At 40.3% G+C, this 15,222-nt stretch overlaps 1 protein-coding gene across 2 annotated transcripts in view; it reads left to right on the top strand.

Moving 5' to 3' along the window:
• Nucleotides 1-14,427, top strand: part of TAF4B (TATA-box binding protein associated factor 4b) — a 75,379-nt gene extending 60,952 nt beyond the window's left edge. For both annotated transcript variants that reach the window (XM_027887571.1, XM_027887572.1), the window contains exons 14-15: nt 1,484-1,603; nt 12,446-14,427. In XM_027887571.1, the coding sequence (XP_027743372.1) occupies nt 1,484-1,603; nt 12,446-12,613 (288 nt within the window). In that variant the 3' untranslated portion in view covers nt 12,614-14,427. The remainder of the gene's footprint in view (nt 1-1,483; nt 1,604-12,445) is intronic.
• The last annotated feature ends 795 nt before the right edge of the window (nt 14,428-15,222 follow it).

Raw genomic sequence — 15,222 nt, 5'->3', positions numbered from 1 at the left:
GAAGTTGCCAGCATCACTAAAGTTTACTTATCTGAAGTAAAATAAGACTTTTAAAAACACCCACCCAGAAACCACCCAACCAAAAGCTCTCCTCCCCAAAACACTCCCCCAAAACCCCACAGTATTTCTTTGTTGTGGATTCATCTTTAAGTGGGAGCAAGTAGGGGAGTATTACCAGGTAGGTGCTGCAAGCTCAGTTGTCATCTGATTTTTCTCCTCTCCAAGTGGGGATCTCTGAGAAGATGAAAAGCAAGCAAAATCATAGTGTGTTGCAAACGTAGTAAGCAAAATACCTGTATTGCCTGGATGAGGAACTCCAATTAATTAATTGTTTTTAGGGTGGGAGGGGAGAGGAGAGGAGATTTGGATGCTTCCCTACCATAGTATGGTTGTACTTTAATTTTTTTAAGATGTGCACACCTATGCATGCAGAGAAATCCCCATGTGAAGAATTTATAAGTCCAGCAAATGGGGAGAGAATGGGCTAAGGATCCATTCTAGTGGCAAGTCAGATCATTTTATGGTTAAGATCAAACCCAGAGGTCTCTGTTTGGAAAACCTTCATTCTCCACAGAAAAAGAGTGCTCCCCTCCACCTGTGCTTCAGGATGGACAGCTGGTGGATCTGAAAGTGATGTGGTTGTATTAGCAAGGTGGGCAATCCAAGCTAGGAAGTCTGTCAGCAGACTTGGCTGGATTGAGCTCCAGAGCAGCTGGCATCTCTAGTTATTGAATAGAGTGAAGTAGTATGGACCTTGAAATGCAGACATAAAGCTTATTTTTTATTTCAATCCTCTTTACTGTTTCTATCCTATCCCAAGTTTACCTAACTCAGGTAAAGGTTGTTTCTAACAATTTCTTTGTGTTGAATGGTTTCTGGAGGTGTGTGAAAATAAACATGCAGTGTATCTCTGCTTTACTTCAAATGTTTCTGAACATTCAAATATGTACTGGGAAAAAAAAGACTAGCAGTCAGAGGCAGCATCCTGTTCAGTTGGATAAGATGTTTCACAATGGCAATATTGAGTGCTGGGTTCAGGTAATACAGCATGAAGAAATTGAGTATAGTGCTTGTGCAGTCATGATTTGAGATTTTGAATTAAGAACATGCCCAGTTCCCAGAAGTTGGTAACTTTGATTTTTAATACTAATCCAGCTTCATAAACCAATTCAGTTAAGTATTTTCTGATAATCAGAAATGGCAAAGCTTATGAGCTGAGAAAACAGCTGCAAAGGTCCTCTTAAGGTAATGTTGATATCACAGTATGGTCTTCATAAAAGGCGTTACACGGTGCAATCTGTAGGGCTTTAAGCATGACAGATTACTGAACTCTGTCAAAAGTGTCTGTAAAGACAGGGAAAGATGCTGTGAAGCACATTGTGTCAGTAGGAACTGCAGAGCTGTCTGAAGCTGCTATAAAGAGAACAAGATCCTTAGGATAATGTATATCGTAATTAATGTAGGTGTTTTCTTTTTAAATTAGATGCAGCAGTTGGAGTTAGCACAGATGCAACAAAGAGAAGCCAACCTCACAGCTTTGGCAGCCATTGGACCGAGGAAGAAAAGACCTTTGGATTCATCAAACGTTGGATCTGGGCTGGAGGTACAGACATGGCTTGCAATGACTTGCGTGATGTTACGTCTTCCTACTGAATCATGTTTATCTTTCACTGTCGGAAGAAGTGAGAATTCTTTCACACAAAATGGTTTGTTACGTTCTGTAAGAAACCTAGGCTGTGTGTTAGGTGCTTGAAAGGATTGTTTCCGATAAATTTGTTGGAGTGTTTAATTGTGTGTTGAAAGAAGAACTGTGGGTAAGAGCACTATGTTAAGGACAGAATAAAATGATGACTCAGAGAAATTTCCATCTGCAGTGGAGGGTAACGAAGCTGTGGTGGCCTTCCACAGCAGGTAGATGTCATGGCTCCTCAGTTGGACTCACAATGGATGTTTTGGATGGCTTTTAAAATGGGTCTTGATTTGTCATTTGACTGTTGACATTTATCCGTGCACAATGCATAGGGACTCTTTTCAAAATATTCTGTGAACTTGTTTTGGCTAGACCCCCCCAAAAAGCACTAAATGCGTTACCAGCTGTCATTCAAGTGTTACTACTGGTTTTGCCCCTCTTTGTCAGGAAGCCTTGATACTGCTCAAGTGAAAGGCTGGTTTGCTGCTGACACGATCACAGTGAGCAGAAGCCTGCAAAGTAACTCTCATGTGGAGGAAGTAAGGGTAGAGTTGTCCTTCCTGATGAATCTGAAGTCTTTTTCATTCCTGTGGCCCAGGAAGCTTGAATAGATGCTAGGATTGAAATTACTCTGGGATTTTTGCATAGTGAAGTCTAGGAGGACATTGTATAAAGCTCAGTTATTTGCAGTGTAAACGAGACAGTGATGGCATCTGTCCTGTAGTTTTTTCTTCATTCTGGACTGTGACAAGAGACCTCACTGAGCAGGTGAGATAGACTTGTTTCACTGATTTTTTTTTAAATTTTTTTCGTGCATACACAATTAGGTCTTTGAATGCTCCCTGTTTATCACAAGTGAAGGGAAGGATTCTGTCTCTAGACAAGCTGCAGAAAGCAGCATTCGCAGCTTTTGAGCAGCAATTCTTCTCTTCTCTTTGAAGTTTTTTAATGCACTTTCACATGAAGCTCAATATATAGTTACTTTTTTAGAATACCACTGGAAAAACTTGAAAAAATGAGTCTAGCACAAGAACAGTTTTCCCGTCCTTTTCTCATCTTCTCCCAAGCTTCTATCGAGTAACTATTCTTGTTCTTCATAGTGGTTTTCTGTAATTACTGCCGGATTTGTTTCTGAATATTTAACAAGTCTGCCTGTTAGGTACTTTTCAGTTACTTCTCATCATCTGTGTCATGTCTGCTTTATTAAAAGTTTTGTGAGATTGTGCCAAAGCAAGACAGACAATAGTGTTCCGATTGAAAAGTGGTGATCCATTATTTACATTGGCAGTTTGAAAAAAAGCGGGCATAACACACCTAAAACTGACCATGACATTGATAATGTTTCATTGTCACAAATTTACCTGCTATATTTTAAGGTTCTTCTTGTCTGGATTGCTGTACTAGACTGAACTGTGAGGGCAGTAGGTGAAAGTAATTCTGCCGGTGAAACTATTTTCATTTCTCGCGTGCAAGCTTGCATTCCAGTGCTGAGTACTTAGGCTTCTTGCTACCAGAAAGCAATTCTCTGCAGACCATTTTTTTTCTATTTTGTGAAATTATGCAGGATAGAAAACTTGAGAACGATGTTTAGACTTAAATGTTTTAAGTGTCCCGATATGTCTGAGCAGGATTTATAGAAGGCTTAAGATTTCTCATGTAGAATAAAGAATGGTTTTGAGAAACACTCTCTAGTTCAAGAAGCAGAACATTTGTAATACATTCATGATAGCATGGCAAAACATCCTGAGCAGTAAACAACATTCCATTCTACAGAGATGAAAGGAGGTCTTTGAAACTGAAAGCAAGTACAGTATGGCCTTAGGCTGATACACATTTGGGCATCTTTAAAATCATCTTTTTGGGCAACCTGTCTGAGAATAATTTAAACAGGCAGGATGTACTTTCTCATTTCAAATTGCAAATACAGACAAAATACAGACAGCTTTACTCCCAAGTAATCTTAAATGTCAAGGCTTCCAGACTCGGCAATGGCAAGGAGTAAATCTGTGCATAATACTCCTGTGCCTTTTTTTTTTAATTTTTAAAGCCTAATATCTTCATAGACAGGCATGATGGAAGAAGTTATTCCTGAATACAAATGATCTTTTAACATTATTGAGTGAAATCACTGGTGCTAACTATATTAATATTTTTAACTAAGAATTTAACTTTCTTTGGATAATGTTCTTTGTTTCTATCTCTTACATCCATGTTACAGCAAAGTTGACTCTGCACAGCTTCTTTGTATGGTTGTCTACTGCAATAATTAAAGGAAAGGATTTGTTTCAAGCAGTTATTGATGTAAACTGAAGCCCTAAGGTATTTGGGTAGACAGGGAAGAAATAATCAGTTGCAGTATGTATTAAAAAAGTGAAACTCTCTAAGCAAATTTGTCATGTATTTGTGTTTCTTTATTCAGTACCAAAAAGTAATGGGTATTGGGAGAGTTCAGCTCAGCAGACTGGGTCATTTGGATCTGCTGCCTTCTCTTACAGTGAATGTGAAAGGCTAAACCCAGCATTTTGTTAGCAAATCATTCTTCCTTTCTCCACAAATGAGTATCTATGTTTAACTGGGACGATTCTTCAGCCCTTGGTTTTTGTTTCTCCACACTCTGCCACCTGGCTTTGCACCTCATCCGAAAAGTCTTTTTCCTGAAACAGGATTCCTGCACATTCATCATTTTAATCTGGGAGTAGATCATGTGGTGTCACAAACATGTGCTTTACAACTAGAAGCCTTACCAGCAGCTGCATCACCTCATAGCGTGGCAGGGAACAACTGAAGAAAGAGGTTCTTGTTTAGATGAGTGCCTCCCAACTAATTTGGACCTAAAGCAATATAAAAAGTGTAAACTCTATCTTGCCATGATTACTGCTTATGTATCACTAAACTTGAAATAGCAGTAGGGACAAATCCATGATGATCATGGAGTGAAAAAAAATAAGACTAGTTCTCTAGGCCTAATTAAAAAAAAAAAAAAAAAAGAGAAAAAAAGGCATCAGTATAATGGGAATTTTTTTTCCTTCTTGTTGGAAATGCTTGTTTGAGTAGTTTTGCATGTTCTCTTCACTGCAACTTAACATTTGAATGGTATTGTTCAATAAGAGTAATTTGAGAAAGCCCTGGTAAGAAAATCCCTCCATTGTGAAAATGTGTGAATTGGTGCTACTTGTATTCCAGAGGTGGCAATATCTTCATCTCTCTCATTCTGGTCCCTCTAGACACTTCTGGATACAATAAGGGGGAGAAACCTTTGGATTTGATTTATATGTGTTTTGGGGGTTGCGCATTTGTTATCCACCTCTTCTCCTCTCACAGTTTGAGGGCATGTAGTAAATAGTAATGAATTAAAGGGTAGGAAGAATTGAAAAATAACTTGTCTTGAGAAGGGAGGACACTTTAAAATAAATAAGAAAAAAGTAAACTTGAAACCACAGACTCGTTTTCCCAATTGTGTTCTGTTTCATGATTTTTATTGGTTGGTAGCATGCTCCGTAATGCTTTCAATGCTGATACATAGTCAAGGATGGTTTTTTATTAAGTTTTACTGATTTTCTGATGACAAAACCATTTTGGAAACAGCTTTGTCTCATTCTCACTGTAACTGGAGTCTTAGAAATTTGAAAACCATTGCAGATATTTAAAGCTTTTTTTCTGTGAGAAAATAGACAACAGTTCTGAGTCCTTAAACTTTCTTTCCTTCTATCCAAAAGTGTCCTGGGTGCAGGGTCATCTTCTGCCCTAAACTTAGAGCAGTATATTTGTGCAGCATCCTGCAGCAGGTAGGGAAGAAGTCTACATATGTTTTTGAAAGTAGAGTCAGGACACTAGATGTTACACTTACAGTCAGCTTCTGAAGACTGTGGTTGGACCATTCTTCTACTTCGTGCAGGAAAACTTAGTTGGGTGCCTATACTTCTTTGTAATTTTTTGGGGTACACTGCTTGCTTCTCGTTAACTTTCTGGCTCCATGATAACACACTAAGTACTTAAAAATAATATAGTCTGTCCTGCCCCACAGTGCTGTTGGTATTGTGTCCCTCACTTTCCATCTTCCTGGCTGGTCCCACTGAACTGATTCAGGGTTATATCTCATGTCCTTTATTTCTTTTTGTCAGATCCAATAGCAAAGGAAATTTCCTCCTTCCAGATACTGCCTGTGTCTGTCCTGCCCCCTGCCAAGACTGGCTGCTCTCTTAGGAAGTGTGGCTCTTACCTTGACACACGTAGTCTGGCTTTGCTGTGGAAACTTAAGCTACTGCAGGTAGTCACTACAGAAGTAAATGATGCAGCTGATATTCTGGGGTCAGTGCAGAGCTATTCAAGTATTTCCTTTTTGTCAAACTCCTAGCTCTGGCCAACTTACTTAAAATAATGTGATACTTCCAAGGTTGTGCACATCTAATACAGCGGTCCGCAAATGAGCTTGCGTTCTCCTTCTGCAGAGAAGTTTGGCAAGGAAAAACAGGAGAAATGTCTTGTTTACCGCAGTGCTCACTGTTCCATTTTTAGTATTGATTGTGGGTGGAGGAAATAAGCTTGTCATCTTCTCTTGTCTCTGCCACATCTGATCATTGTTAGCAGAACTTTAACTTACCCTTCTTGCTTTACAGCTTAGGATGCCTGTATTCTGTACATAGTGCTTATTTAAGCTTTGGAAATGTTCTTGAGCCTGACCGAGGAAGAACTAAGCCTTTGAGCAACAAGTCCTTTCTGCAGAATGAAAGAAAACCCAACCCTTCCAAATGATTGGGGAAGAGACATGCTTTGTTTTTTCCACTGTGTGACAATCAGATGGCACTTTTTTTTTTTTTTCAATTTTTTTTTTTTTATTATTTTATTTTGACATTTGCAGGAAGGGTGTGTGTAGTTAAGGGGTATATGGATTTTTGCTCTTAACTGTAGAAGTTACTGCCACCTTTTTGGTCATAAGCTCTTCTGATGAGAGAACATGCAAGCATAACTCATCAGCTTCAGTATTGGTGCTGAGGATGTGGCTGTGTCCAAGTGTGAACTTAAAGGCATAAGTTGGCTGTGTAGCCAAGGATAATAGGTTTGCTACTCCTGGTACATCCATGAGGTGTAATGAAGCTGCTGCCTGGTCCTTGGCATTGGCACATGATAGTCTGCTAGAGTACTTCCTTAAAAGCTGTAGAAAATTAATTTAAAAGCAATCACTTCAAATTGGACCTAGATTACATACATATAAGTAGGTGATCATATCCAGGCTACAGAACCTGTTTCTACACTTGAGAGGTTTCCCTCGCTTTCTCTGTGTCTCTGTCTGTCACCCCTTCCCCCAGCCCATAGGTCTAAAGTGATACAGGAGGCTGGGGGTTTTCTACTTTGCATATGCTTAATGTATGCAGACTCTTAATTTCAATTTCTGGTTCTTATTTAAACTCCTGGAAAATTGAAGCATCTACAACATGGTCATGCCTTTGGGGAAGAAGGGAGCTAAAAGTTACTGCAATTATAAAATATGGCTTCAGCATCTTAGTTATCTGTTTCTAACTAAGACCTAACTAAGCACAGCCCTGTCAGCTAGAGAGCTTTAGTTTCCATGCTGAATTTCCTGGCTGCCGTCAGTCTAGGCCATACACTTGATCTGAATTTTTTCCCCATGTAAATAGGCAAAAATATTCTCAACTGCCATTCACACACTTCAGAAATACAGTTCATTGGCCCATATCGTGCTTTCTCTGTGCCAGAGATGAACTTAATTCTTCTTATGTGTGAAAGATATCTGCAATTTAAATGACTAATTGCATTGTAGCTTTAGGCTGAACATATTGGTAACGCGCAAATGTTGATGACATGTGAAGGGTCAAGAGATTTATAATTTAGTTGACAATACATTGCTTAAAATGATGTGGCAAAGAGCCAGAAAATTTCAGCTTAATAATTGTCTATTAACTAACATGACATATTTGTATAGTACTCATTACCTCCAGGTACAGATTAAGCATCTGATGTACCCATACGAAGTGACATGCGTACATGAATCTTGGGCATAATAGTGAATAAACTGACATTGCATTCGCAGTAATTTGTTTCAATATGTAAAACATGTTGTTGCCTACATTTGAAAGGACTTGTAGGAATGTTGCAATGAAATCTGAGGAAAAATGCGTAGTTGAATAGAGTTCTCTATTATATAGATGTGACAGCTTCGTGAGGCTCTTTTGTAGGCTGCAGATATCATCATAAATACACATTTGTTTTCAGGTGCACGAGAAGCAGCCTGAGTATAGAGATCTAAGTCTTTAAGACATTGACTTGATCTATAAGGTTAAAAAAAAAAATAATCCCAAACCCCCAACCTAACAAAACCAACTTTATTTTTAAAAAAGAATCATATAAATATTGAGTAATGTAATATGTTAGTATTGTTAATGTGGGAGTATTTCTGTCAGACCAAGGTTTGTTAGAATAGGCAGCATCAGTAGGCTGGCTTGTCACCAAACTATGATCAACTTCTTTCACTTCGTTTTCTCTGGCCTAAATTAGGCACTTGTTTGTACAAGCAAAACTGTCGCAATTCTGACAGGGTCTGTTCCTTTCCCCCTTACTGCTGGGGGAGACTCAAGAAAGTGTTCGAACGCTCCAAAATGTGTTCATTGCTTTTTAACCTGTTTTCCTCCTGTGAGACAGAAATGTGTTCTGTGTTTTACAGCTTGGAAATTAATGTTCAGTAGACATCAGTGACCTCAGTGTGACCACAGGTGACAGAGATGGGGCTCTAACCTGAATGCTTTTGCTTCAGCTCACTAGATGCTCTTACCACCTTTCAGCAACTCTGCTGCACACAACTGTAATTTTTCAGTGCTTGGAAATGTCATTTAAAAGTGTCTCATGACTTTGCTTCCTTCTGCTGGTGGTATTTTTATAATGTGTAGCAGAGCTGTGATAATAGTTTGCTCTCTTGGGATCTTGGCTCTGGGATTAGGATGTGTTTATGCCACACCAAAACTTTAAATGAGAACTCTTGGCTTTTAACGTTTGACTGAACACTTTGCTCCCTTAAAGTGTACCACTCCCAACAGTTTAAAATTTTGAATGTGATTGGTGTGAGGTCACTGAATTTGAGAAGGGAGCTTGTAGTCCAGGAGGAGCAGCTCACTGAGCCTGACCCAAACTTGGTGAGAAGGAAGGCGTCTGCTGACTTCTCTGAGCTTTGTATCAGGGCCTGTAGGATAACTCTGAGCAATTCTGGTATCTGTGTCAGTATCCATGACTTGCAGATCCCAGATCTCTTGCTTCATGTACCTTGCAGACTAGAAATAAGGTGGTGATGGTGGCTCAGGTAAGGGAAGAGCTTCGTTTTGAGCTGTGGCTCTATGTATCAACTTCACTCTTGCCTTTTCAGAGAGTTGTTATTTAATTCTCCATCCAGCCACTAGAGAGAGCTCTAGAGATCTTAAAACAGGTTTCCGGAGCAACCTCTCAACAAAACCAGCTGCCCAGCAGTGTGGGACTGCAGCAGGAGCTCCACAATGTCTTCTGCTGCCAAGATGAGTGAGAGGAACTGATCTCTGTCAGGTGTGTATAAAAGGCTCTAAGGATCAAAAAGGGTGACAGCGTGCTGTTTTGGAGAAGTTGCTGATTGGACTCAATTCTGAGGATAGGTCAAAAACAAGGCTGTCATGACCTCCTGGAGCTGATTTTAAGCGAACTGGTGGTCTCGGTGCTGAGAAGGGTGGTTTACGGTGGTGCAGAGTTACATTGCTGCAGTGCCTTACCTGATTTACTAACAGGGTCTGTCAGCTGTGATACCCAATTTGACTGGTAGAAGATACTGGTAGTTAGCCCTCCTGGGCTGCATGTCTCTGGGTCATTTCCCTATGGAAGGAACGCAGGGTTCAAAGAAAGGCAGGAACCTAAGGATAACCAAAAAAAAAAAAAAAAGAGAGAGACAGAGAGGGGGGAAAAAAGAAGTTGCTGGTTAAAGCACTAAGAATCAAATGTTGCAGAAGGGGGATGGAGGCTGGTTGCAGTACCCTTTGCTAGGATTGATTGTGCAGGGATGCATTTTCTATTCAGGTACCTTATACTTGTCTGTGGCCTGGTTAAAAAGCAGCACTTTTTCACTTCCTCTCAAAAGAGACTCACAAAGCTGTCTTGGGGTAGGCTGAAGACCAGCAGTGAAGAAATCCCCCCAACACAGCAAGACGCAAGTGGTTGCTGCCCAACTGGGAGGAACGTAGTAGAGATGTCTGGAAGCGAGGAGTGGGCTGGTATTTTTCAGGTCTCAAAAGCAGTGTGATGTACCTTCTGTGCAGGGAGGGATATATGAGATGTAAAGGAGAGGATTATTGACTGCTGCCTAGGGCCAGACAAGGTCAACCTGATGCCCAACAGGGATTTGCTCAAGTGGAGGCTCTGAGAACTGAGAGGCAGAGGACCCTCCTGTCAAGTGTTCTTGTGTCAACTGAGAGCTCAGAGTGGGGCACTTCTTAAGTAAGGCCTTGGGCATTAACAGAGGCATCTGTGATGGTTCATTGTGGTGTGCAGAACTTGGACCACTGGTTGGTCCAAATTCCAAAACAAAACCATGAAAAAACAGTGTTTCAGTAAAACTATAGAAGACAGTAGCTAAAAGGAGTTAGTGTTAGCACTGCATAAATTTACTTCAAAGTGAGTTCCCCAACATCACCCCAGTCTGGACTGGACTGACCTAGACTGTTTGTTGACTACTTTAATTTTAAACCATCATATACTTTGAGAGAGGGGCCTTTCCTTTTAATTTGTGCTAGCAGCTGTTGGTTGTTAAAAAGCTCCTGCCCCCTGAAATGCTGTACTCAGAGTAGCTCTGATAAACCACAGTGATGCTATGTGAAACTTAGAAGTATAAACTGCCTGTCTTAGAAAAAAAGACTCCAGGATAAGCTTTGGCTTTGGATGGTGTGTTACAACATAGTATCGCTTTACGTCTGCACTGGGCATGATGGGTAAGAATTTAGGAATAAACAAATCCATAACTCTGTCTCAAATGCAGGCACCTTGAGGCTTCTGCCCTATTGTAGCCAAAGCAAGCTGGGGGATTTGTGCCATCTGCCTCCTTTTTGTAAGGGAGTGAACAGGATTGAGGTGATTTTGTTTGGTGTCTTTTTAAAGGTAAGACTTCTAGTCTAATGACTTATTTAGAGAGAAAACGCTTTCACCTCAATAAAGTTCTTTGAATTATAAAGGACATTGCTGTTGGGTTACTGAAAACCCTTGGGGTTTGTTTCATTTATAACATTGCCTCAGGCGTTCTGCTGCATCCTGTTGGATTGACCTCCTTTTCAACCCGTGCTGGCAGCTGCATTGCAGAGCTATCTTTTCCCTGGATCCTTCAGGGTTGTCATATGACAGACTTGAACTGTGACCCTTTTGTGTCTTACCAGGACAGCAGTGCCCTCTGTGCGATGTGGCCAGCAGTCTTCCCCACGCACACATTTGTTCCAAGCCATTTAACAAACTGAAAGTTTCAAATGATGGCATTTCATAGTGTTTAATAGTATTGACTGTAAAGCAAATGAAATGGTGCTGAATACCCTGCGTGCTGCTTCTAAGAAATACAGCTTCCATTTCTGCAGTGTGCCCTGGGTTTTCTGTGGCTAGCATGTGCTCTCTGCTGAATCTCCTTATATTTTTTAATAAATTTCAGTGCTTCCCTCCTAACAACAGTAGCATTCACCACTATAGTCCAGAAGTGGTATTTGTTTCTAATATATGGGGGTTTTAAACAGATTTCTCTAAGCAAAGTGGGCAAAGTCATTTTGCTGAAGTCTTGCAGGGAGTGTTAGGGCAAGAATTGATATAGTTAACACTGCATCTAAGCAACACCATCTCCAAGTGGTGTTGATGCTGGCAGGCATTGCCTTGCTGAAGTTACAGAGACTGAGCACTCATATTTGTACAAATTACATTCATTACCAAGAACCCTCCAGTAGTGATAAGAGACTGGCTGTGTAGCATAGATTGGCTCCAAGATAAGTAGCCAGTCTATTGTGCAGCTCATGGTAATCTGCCTCCTCCCCACCCCTAATAATAAATCTTGGGACATTTTGGAAAGCGTGGGGGTTGCTCATTCCAGTAGCCTGAATGCATAACTACGAAACATCATCATCTCCTACCAATTGTTTTCATAACCAAGCGAGGCAGCTGACTGAGAGGGATAGGCTCAGATACAGTGAGTGTTGTGAACATCTGGATCCTTTGACTGAGTATTTTTTGCTCCCTTAAAGGATAGATCACAGAAGATGGCCAGGATGAGAGTTTCTCCTGGCCTAGAGCACCTGTTCCAAGGACTAGAGGCCCCTCACAGTGATGGTTTTCTTCAAGAAGAGATGGAAACATCTGGAGCTTGGGAGTTTGCAAGTGCACAACCTTGGGCTCTGTGATAGTACCTTCTTCATAGTTAGCTTGTCCTTTCTCAGTGCAAGTGTCTGTGTAGCAGACTTCAGTGAAATAGTAGTTATTTATCTTACCATATTAATGTAACTTTAAAGAAAGATAGAACTGTCTGGTTGCTTTGACTGCCAACTGATGGTTTATTTAATTTCCATGAAATAAACTATCAGCTGTCAAGTACTTGCTTTGTCTTCTAATGCGCAAGGACTTCTGGATTACTGGTTTTCAACATGTAAAGCTGAACATCAGGAGGATAGTTTTGTACAAGTAGGCAGTATAATCCAACCAGTTGGTTAAAACTTGTATTTACATGGAATTCTAATGGTTTCTTTTTTTTCTCTCTCCCCTATTTAGGGTTTGAATGGCAATGGAATTGCTCCTGGATCATCAGGTTTTAGCCTTACAAAGCCGATGCTCTGTCCAAGAGTAACCCGTGTCTGTCTCAGGGACTTGATATTCTGCATGGAACAAGAGAGAGAGATGAAGCATTCTCTACACTTGTACCGTGTTCTTCTGAAGTGATTTGAATTTTACATTTCACCTTGCTGTCTACTGCCAAAGAAAACACTGAAGCATTGTTGCACTGTCTTGAAATTCCAATTTCTGGAAAATGATCCGTTGTAAGGATAACTCTTGTTTACAGATAAACATTTTTATTAAATACCTAACTGAGCACCTGTAAGGTTTTTAATAATATTTGGCTTAAATCAGTCTGTAAACCAGTGAGAACACTTAGCTGCACACAACAAGCACCTGACTACCTGCTTGCATTTAACTGTCCTGCAGGCTCTGAGGGCTTGATAAGTGTCCCTAGTTTATGTATGTCATTTGCTTCAGTACTCCAGAGTCTGCAACATCTGTTCTGTGTGGTGCCACCTTGTAATCCAACCTTACTTAGGGAAACAAATAACACTTTAATGGCACTGCATAGCATGGCAACTGTATTTAATTACGAACCAGCATTCAGTCAACATGCTAATGTATTGCCTGTCTGACTCAGCATCTTCTCAAACTTTCTGGAGTTAGAATTAATGCTGGATGCTCATTTTTGGAGAGAAAGTAGTAAGCAAAAGGAATAAGGGGTTCTTTCTACCCCGCTCTTTGCCTCAATTGCCCTCACCGTTTCCTCTGAGAAAGTGGCTGAGGGAAGGTGAACAGATCGGTTGCTCTTGTGATTGAAGGACATCAGGCAGTGTAGTTAGGGCATACTTCGATGTTTGGGTTACTAAAAATACAGAGAGTGAAAGATCCTAAAAAGGAAGGGTAAACAGAAGGAACAGTTTATCTTTCTCTAGATATAAAAAAAATAGCATTGAACTTGAGTATAGATGTGGAAAGAAATTAACAAAAACAACCTGTGATGACTACAAAAAAAAGGGAAAAGTTGAGATGCATCAAAACTCTGCATCTGAAGACTCTCTTAAGGAGAGGAGCAGGGTTTGCAAAGCACAGGATTCACTGCTTTAGAATACTGATTTAATACCCTGATGTGGTGTAACAGGGAAACTACTCAAGTAGAAAGTATTTAGACAGTTGCCTGGTTTCCATTCAGTAAGGAGGAGGACTCTGGATTATTAAGACTGCTAGAATAGATTCAAAGATTTTCTCCTTGCTGGTAAAGACTGCCTTGTGGTGGAAGGAAAACCCTCTGGGTCGCCCTTCTCCCCAGCCTCCAAGAATTTTGCCTTCCATGACACAGCGCTGTATAGCATGGCTGTTTCCCAGGACTGGTGGGAAAGGCACTGACTGTATTCACAGAATCACAGAACACTCTGAGTTGGAAGGGACCCTCAAGAATCATCAAGTCCAACTCTTAAGATGAATGGCCTGTATGGGGATCGCATCCGCAGCGCTGGCGTTATTAGCACCATGCTCTAACCAACTACTGAATGGCTTCCTGCTGAAACTTTTTTCTTTTAAAGAAAAAGCTTCCTATGGTTATTTGGCATGCTGCTTCAAAACTTGAAGCGATAATTCATGCACCCTCCACTGTCAAAACCACTGCAGATAGTTACCAAATTCACTGTTTTGAATCAGTTATCTTGGTTTTTGTTGGAACAGTAGTAAACAAATCTAGTAAATGAATGCTGTAAATTATTTATATATGTATATATGGCATATATATATATATATAAAAGAAAAGCAGTACTTTGACTAAGCTATAGTTCGCAAGATATTGATGGCATTGGGCAAAATTGTTTTGTATAATTAAATGCTTAGCTTTACTTTTTATGTAAAGTGCAGCATTTTCCATATTTGTGTACTGTATCTTATTGATCAGATGTTAAAAATTATTTTAAATACTGCATTAAAGCAATTATTTTATTAAAAATAATAAATCCGTAACTTTGTTTCCTTACATGAGAAATTCGGCGTCTGAAGCTGTCATCACCATGACTAATGGTGTGACTCCAAGAGCGAGCCCCAGCTGTCTGCCCATCACAGGTGTTGGCACTGTTGCCTCACGTGACGTATTAATTATAAACATCTCACTTGAAGGTTTTCTAAACAGAAGTAGGTGACAGAGCAAAGGATTAAAAGAATTACTTGAAGCAGGGGCTGGGCTGGGAGAAAAGCAGCTTCTTGATTTCCCTCTCCAAGTCAGCGCAGAGAGTGGGTTGTGGGGTTTTTTTAACAGCTGGGCAGAGGTAAGTGCTTTGCACGTGTTCTTGGAAGTGAAAACACAAAGTGTCTCAGACTTCAGCAATGTGCTGTGGAAGCACTGTCCTAAATTATTTTTAAAGCAACTCACAATTAATTAAGTGCAGGCTGGAGAACCACAATGAGCAGCTGCATATTGCCTGCTTCTTCATCTTCCTTAACCCAATGCAAAACGAAAATTAAAGATGCTGGCGATTTTGGAGAAAATAACTTAATTGATAGATATATCAAAAGTATGATAGATGATTCAGGTGTTTTTGTGGCCTGTGATGCAGATCATGTGCTTTCATTGCTGCCAGAGCAGGTTGTCTCTCAGCAGTAAATATCCCTTTGTCCCTACCTCTTTCCCCTGTGTCTCATGTCCACACTCACCCCACCCCCAAAACACCTTTCAAACCCAAAATTTCTATGCTGGAAGGAGTTGCAGATGTTTTCAGAAAGGTTTTTCTGAAGGTATTTAGGCCTAATTT

The sequence above is a fragment of the Empidonax traillii genome, unplaced genomic scaffold (assembly GCF_003031625.1).
Source record: "Empidonax traillii isolate 1590-97213 ecotype Southwest subspecies unplaced genomic scaffold, ASM303162v1 scaffold215:size2007263, whole genome shotgun sequence".
Taxonomy (NCBI): domain Eukaryota; kingdom Metazoa; phylum Chordata; class Aves; order Passeriformes; family Tyrannidae; genus Empidonax; species Empidonax traillii.
Note: the sequence above shows the minus strand (reverse complement) of the source record. Positions and strands in the feature narration are given on the sequence as shown.